Consider the following 7320-nt stretch of genomic DNA (forward strand, 5'->3'; position numbering starts at 1 on the left):
AAAAAAAAAAAAAAAAAGAGTTTTGTTGGCCAGGCATGGTGGCTTACGCCTATAACCCCAGCACTCTGGGAGGCCGAGGCGGGTGGATTACCTGAGGTCAGGAGTTTGAGACGAGCCTGGCCAACATGGTGAAACCCTGTCTCAACTAAAAATACAAAATCAGCTGGGCGTGGTGGTGGGCACCTGTAGTCCCAGCTATTTGGGAGGCTGAGGCAGGAGAATCGCTTGAACCCGGGAGGCAGAGGTTGCAGTGGGCCAATACCGCGCCACTGTACTCCAGCCTGGGAGAGAGTGAGACTCTGTCTCAAAAAAAAAACAAAAACAAAAACAACCCCCCCCCCCAAAAAAAAAATCACTCTTAAGGACTAGGTATATAACTTCTATTTGAGAAAAGTCTCAGAAACTTATTTTTGGGCTAGATTTTTACAGAATTTGTTTTAGGAATGCTGCAACTTTGTCAGAGTGCTCAGATTCTAGTATATTTCTATCACCTGACATTGAACTAAAGCTACTTGGTTGACATCTTTGTTGTGACCACCCACAACTGCACTTACTTGAGGACCTGGTGCAGAAAGCACTGGTAGCCAGGTGTGCACTTGCCATAATCTATCTGCTTTTGCCACCACTGGAGAATAACTTTGTCTGTCTCTACTTCCCACCTGCAGGGAAGTATACAGTTTCCCACAAAGTGTGATTATACTGTAGTCGTCAAAGCAGATAACAACTCATCCCACACTCCCTTAATCCCCAGCCTGATTTTCAAACTCACCTGGCATAGCAAGGCTCTGTGCTAACTCCCACACTCACTGTCTGTATCCTAGAGGACCAAGACTCCTCACACATCTCCTTTCTGGGGAAGCAGTTTCTACAGATGCAAAGGGTATTAGGATAAAAACCAGCTGGCTACACTGTGCCTCTCAGCCACTACCACCACCAAAATCCTGACATCAGACACAAGTTGCATTTTGACTTTTGTTTCTCAAAGCTTGATCTGTAAGCTGTCTGCATGGGTAGCACCTGGGGGCCTTGATAATGACCCCACTTTAGACCTACTGAATTATCGTTTCTGGAGCCTGCATGTTAAAGAGCTTCCAAGGTTATTTTGAACATTTTTATTATGGAAATTTTCAAATATACACTGAAGTAAGGAGTATGGGGTAATACCTTACTGCTCAAAGTATGTTCCTATGACCAGCTACCTCACCATCAGCTGGGGGCTTGTTAGACTGGCAGAATCTCCGGCCGCAACCACAACCCAGACCTCCCAAATCAGAATCTGCATTTAACAGGTCCTCAGGTGGTTAGTGTGCAAATTAAACGTTGAGATGCACAGATATGATGGACCTTCCTGCCCCCTATCACTCAACACTCAGGGTCAATCTTGTATCATCAATACCCTCCCCCAGCACAAGATTATTTAAAAGCAAATCCCTAACATTAGGAATGTCTTTTTGTTTCACTCTAATGCCCAGGCTGGAGTGCAGTGGCGCAACCACCGTCTCCCGGGTTCAAGCAATTAATCATGCCTCAGCCTCCCAAGTAGCTGGGATTACAGGTGTGTGCCACCACACCCAGCTAATTTTTGTATTTTTAGTAGAGACAGGGGTTTCATCATGTTGGCCAGGCTGGTTTTCAACCCCTGACCTCATGTAATCCGCCCACCTCGGCCTCCCAAAGTGCTGGGATTACAGGTGTGAGCCACCGCGCCCGGCCAGTAATTTCTAAATATCACCTCGTCAGTGTTCAAATTTCCATGAATAACCAATCTTTGAGGTCCTCTGGATTGTGATAAGGATTATACCAAGATAATTTAATTCCTCCACTTTCCCTGCAACGGAATTTCTTTTTACCCACGTAAACTAGCGTCTCTGAGATGCTGCACACTAAAAGAAACGCCAAACAAAGAAAGCTCTTGGAAGGGGCTAATGCCTCTCAGCATAAACACACACACCTGTCTCCCCGCAATACCTGCCACACCAGCAGCAAACGCTCCATCTCCCGTGGAAGGCCAGCAAAACTCAGAAGAAAACGTCCGCGAAAACGGCACGAGAAAGAAGCAAGGAATATGAAATGCTTACAACACCCTCCACCCAAAAGAATCTCTCCTAGTATTATCCTAGCGAATGGTCATCACTGGTAAGGTGCGATTTAAATCTCCCGGGGTTCGTAGGGCTGAGGGAAAGAAGAAAACAGAAAGGGTGTGGCGATTGGTGAGAGGGAGAGCCAATGATGCGGCAGGCTCCCCGTGAGGCGGAGCTTACCCCGCAGCCTGCCTAACGCTGGTGGGCCAATCACTATCCTGCTCTGGCTATGGGGCGGGGCAAGTCTTACCACTTCCAGAGCAAGCACACGCCGGGTAATGTGCCAGCCCAACGATAGGCCGTGAGGGTCTGGGCGCGCGCACGGAGATTGGCTGACGCAGCTTAGAGGCGAGCGGGGATAGGTTACTGGGCGGGCGGAAGGTTTGAATGGTCAACGCTTGCGGCTGTTGATATTCTTGCTCGCAGGCCATAACTTTGGCCTGCGCGGGGAAGACGCTGAGTCCGACGTTGGCCTACCCAGTCGGGAGGCAGAGTGGCAGTCTGGTTAACTGCCTCCTTTCCCCCAGATTTTCTTTCATTCTGCTCGAGTCTTCGCCTGTGTCCGATCCCTATCCACTTTCCCTCCTCTTGTAGGCAAGCCTCAGACTCCAGGCTTGAGGTAAGTCCGCAGCCGTCTCCGCCACGGAATCACGGAGACCCCATTGTCCCCTTAGGGTCCAGTCGGCCCACACAAACAGAGATTGGGAGGGCCGAATGGGCACTGTCGCGAGTTACGACCTGGGTTCTTTCTGGTCAGGAGTCTCGAGCTGTGTGGCGTGGAACAAGTCAAAATCCTCTCTTCATTCCATCTTTAAGGTCCTAAGGTTGCCTCTCGTCGGTGAATCCAGGTTCTAACCTGGAGCCAGGCTGTGAATCACCCTTCGGGAATGCCCTTCTTCCAATGCTGATCCGCCTGGCTGGAAAGGGTGGAGGAGTTTGGGAAAGCTGAGGGAACTGTGAGGTACCGATATAGATGACGTTTTCCTCCTAGCTAGGTTTTGTTTTTCTCCTGGTGAGAATTCGAAGACCATGTCTACGGAACGCTTCTCATCCACAAGAGAGGAAGGAAGCTCTGGCTCAGGACCCAGTTTTAGGTCTAATCAAAGGAAAATGTTAAACCTGCTCCTGGAGAGAGACACTTCCTTTACTGTCTGTCCAGATGTCCCTAGCACTCCAGTGGGCAAATTTATTGGTGATTCTACAAACCTAAGCGTTTTGTCTGGGTAAATATACTTTTATTTTTACACTTTATTGCCTTTGCTATTTCCAAACAGTTGGGTTTGTTTGTTGGTTTGTTTTCAGTTATCCTGGCTCAAAGGTCAGGGTTTAAGTCTCAGCTCTGCCCTTGACTGTGTAACCCTTTTGAGTTCTTTTCTGTGACAAGAAATTATAATATCAGCCGGGCGAGTTGGCTCATACGTGTAATCTCCGCACTTTGGGAGGCTAAGGAGGGCGGATCGCCTGAGTCCAGGAGTTCAAGACCAGCCTGGGCAACATGGCAAGACCCCGTCTCTACAAGAAATATTAAAAATTAGCTGAGCGTGGTGATGTGCGCCTATAGTCCCAGCTACTCAGGAGGCTGAGGTGGGAGGATTGCTTGAGCCCGGGAGCTGGAGGCTGCAGTTAGCCAAGATCGCCTCACTGCACTTCAGCTTGGGAAACAGAGTGAGACTGTATCTCAAAAAGAAAAGACAGAAAAGAAATAATAATCTCTTCCTATCTTACTAGGATCTTGTGAGAATCAAATGATGTGATATCTGGCAAAAGTCTTTGAAAACTGCTGCATTACGAGTCGGTCACTTTATTAGTATTAATATTAACGTTATTGCAGTTGTACTTTGAATTCTGATCATACCATGTCTCAACTAGCAAACGAAGAGAAGTAGTACCTGAGAAAAACTAGGGACTCCGGGGAGAAATCAAGCCTGTGTTCATGGTGCTCAGGACAGGGAATGTGGAGTCAAGATCCTCCTTGGCCAATCAACTCTGGGCCTCAAAAAAAAAAATTATCTGTTTCAATATGTTGGTAAGGAGAAAATGAGGTACAGATTATGGTAGTGGGAGACTTTTCTCAGCCCAGTCTGAGATATTTCCAAAAAGCAATTAGATTTATTTGGACACTGTTCAGATAATCTGATAGTCATTAAGGAGTGTTTCAGATGAAGAGGATTGGCCGGGCGCTGTGGCTCACACCTGTAATCCCAGCACTTTGGGAGGCCAAGGTGGGCGGATCACCTGAGGTTAGGAGTTCAAGACCAGCCTGGCTGACATGGTGAAGCCCCATCTCTACTACAAATAGCTGGGCGTGGTGGCAGGCGCCTGTGATCCCAGCTATTTGGGAGGCTGAGGCAGGAGAATCGCTTGAACCTGGGAGGCGGAGGTTGCAGTGAGCCAAGATCGTGCCACTGTACTCGAACCGGGGAGACAGAGCAAGACTCTATTGCAAAAAAAAAAAAAAAAAGAAGAGGATGACATGATCTTTGACTTTTAAGGATATAACAATCTAATGGAAATTTCGATGTACCATTATGTCTCAACAGAGGAACCCCAAAACGTTGCCTCGATCTTTCGAATCTTAGCAGTGGGGAGATAACTGCCACTCAGCTTACCGCTTCTGCAGACCTTGATGAAACTGGTAGGGAGAAGGGATATAAAGGCCTTGAAGGGAAGAATAACTTTTAAGGGAGAAAACAGGGAAGTAGGATAGAGACAGAAGGTGGTGAAAGTATAAAAAAGAGTCTGCCTAGAGAGATGGCATTTTGTGGGTAACTAGAGAATTTTTGAGAATGATTAAGGCAATGGGAAGAGAAAGATAATAACACTAATAGGAGCTACTTTGCATTTGAAAATGTTAGACAAGTAGGAACATATTTTGTTGACTGATTAACGGTGGGAATGAAAGTATAGTCATTAGGATATGAGAAGTTTTGTGCCTTAGTCTAATCTCAGCAGAGGCAAATAAACCAGCGTAAAGAAATATGTTGGCCAGGTGCAGTGGCTCATGTCTGTAATCCTGGCACTTTGGGAGGCCAAGATGGGCAGATCACGAGGTCAAGAGATCGAGACCATCCTGGCCAACATGGTGAAACCCCATCTCTACTAAAAATACAAAAATTAGCTGGCGTGGTGGCGCGTGCCTGTAGTCCCAGCCATTCGGGAGGCTGAGGCAGGAGAATCGGTTGAACCCGGGAGGCGGAGTTTGCAGTGAGCTGAGATAGCACCAATGCACTCCCGCCTGGCGACAGAGCGAGACTGCGTCTCAAAGAAAAAGAAATACATTGTCAATTAATTCTTATATGTTTTATATAAAATATTCCAAAAGGAATGTTTCATAAGTTAACCTTCCAGAATTCTAATTTCAGATTTTCTGAGTGATAACCTTTCTTTTCTACTCATTAAAAAAAAAAAAAAAAAAAACAACTCCGTAGGTAGCAAAGTGCAGTGTTTCCCAGCACTACTTCTTTTAGTGACACATATAAAACCTTAAGTTTCTGTGAAATTGTACCTTGTACTATGAAATGGGTATCAATCGAGAGGCTTTGTATTCAAAAGCTCAGTCCTTGAAATTAATATGGCTTACTGGTAATGAAGAAAATCTGAAGGAAAAACAGGATGCATGGACAAAAATAACTCCTTTTACTGATTTTTTATATTTGATTGCAGGTCACCTGGATTCTTCAGGACTTCAGGAAGTGCATTTAGCTGGGATGTAAGTTTTGTTGCTAAATGAACCCCATGCAAAAGCTTTTTAGCACTGGTCATAGAGATTTTATCCTGTGCGGACTCTGCAGAGTGCAAAACCTTTCATATTGGGTATAAGTGGGCTTTGAGGCCTAGTTCCTTACCTTGAACAGTTTCTAAGGTTTCCAGATCTAAATAGTGTTGTGAAAATGAAGGCTATTCAATTTAACTGTCATAATCAGAAGTATCTATAAGGAAATGAAGGAAAATGGTATACTACACTTATATAGGCTTTTATTTGAATGTGAAAAGTGTTGTATCTTAGTAATTCAAAGTACAGAGTGGCCAGGCGCGGTGGCTTACATCTGTAGTAATCCCAGCACTTTGGTAGGCCAAGGCAGGCGGATCAGTTGAGGTCAGGAGTTCAAGACCAGCCTGCCCATCATGCAGAAACCCCGTCTCTATTAAAAATACAAAAATTAGCCGGATGGGGTGGCACATGCCTGTAATCGCAGCTACTTGGGAGGTTGAGGTAGGAGAATTGCTTGAGCCCGGGAGGCGGAGGTTGCGGTGAGCGGAGACCACACCACTGCCCTCCAGCCTGGGCGACAGAGCGAGACTGCGTGTTGAAAAGAAAAAAGAAAGTACAGAGTGTAGGCTCTGGAATCAGTGTCTGGATTCCTGGCTTACTACTTCATTCACCAGTTGTGACTCTGACAAGTTTTTTTAACTTCATTAGACCTTAATTTTTTTTATTTGTAACATGGAGACAATAATAGCACTTGTCATAAAGTAGCTATTGTAAGGATTAAATAAACTGTGTATCTAACACATACCAAGCATTTTATTTATGTATTTATTTTTATTTTTGAGATGGAGTCTGGCTCTGTTGCCAAGGATTGAGTGCAGTGGCGCCATCTTGACTCACTGCAACCTCTACCTCCCTGGGTTCAAGCGATTTAAGCGATTCTCCTGCCTCAGCTTCCTGAGTAGCTGGGATTACAGGCGTCCACCACCATGCCTGGCTAATGTTTGTATTTTTAGTAGAGATGAGGCTTCACCATGTTGGCCAGGCTGCTCTTGAACTCCTGACCTCAAGTGATCAGCAACCCCCTCGGCCTCCCAAAGTGCTGAGATTACAGATGGGAGTCACCTGGCCCGGCCTGAATTGCTTTAAATGCTCTAACCCAGATAGATAATGAAATCCACAGAGGGAGGATAGAAATTTATATATAGATATGTTTTTTGTTTGTTTGTTTTGGTTTTTTTTTGGAGATGGAGTCTCACTCTGTTGCCAGAATGGAGTGCAGTGGCCTGATCTCAGCTCACTGCAACCTCCGCCGTCCAGGTTGAAGCGATTCTCTCGCTTCAACCTCCCGAGTAGCTGGGACTACAGGCACACGCCACGACGCCCAGCTAATTTTTCTATTTTTAATAGAGACAGAGTTTCACCATGTTGGTCAGGATTGTCTCGATCTCTTGATCTCGTGATCTGCCCGCCTCGGCCTCCCAAAGTGCTGGGATCACAAGCATGAGCCCCCACGCCGAGCTTTTTTTT

At 46.0% G+C, this 7320-nt stretch overlaps 1 protein-coding gene across 2 annotated transcripts in view; it reads left to right on the forward strand.

Annotated features, from left to right (window-relative positions):
• CDC25C (cell division cycle 25C) overlaps nucleotides 1-7320 on the forward strand; it is a 54143-nt gene that overhangs the window by 4115 nt on the left and 42708 nt on the right. Inside the window, exons 2-4 of one of the 2 annotated variants that reach the window (XM_011997261.1) lie at nucleotides 3077-3304; nucleotides 4622-4716; nucleotides 5745-5790. In XM_011997261.1, coding sequence (XP_011852651.1) covers nucleotides 3077-3304; nucleotides 4622-4716; nucleotides 5745-5790 — 369 coding nt within the window. Of the gene's footprint in view, nucleotides 1-3072; nucleotides 3305-4621; nucleotides 4717-5744; nucleotides 5791-7320 lie in introns of both variants that reach the window. The other variant, XM_011997262.1, reaches the window with a different exon arrangement.

This window comes from Mandrillus leucophaeus, unplaced genomic scaffold, assembly GCF_000951045.1.
Source record: "Mandrillus leucophaeus isolate KB7577 unplaced genomic scaffold, Mleu.le_1.0 Scaffold534, whole genome shotgun sequence".
NCBI classification, from domain to species: Eukaryota; Metazoa; Chordata; class Mammalia; order Primates; family Cercopithecidae; genus Mandrillus; species Mandrillus leucophaeus.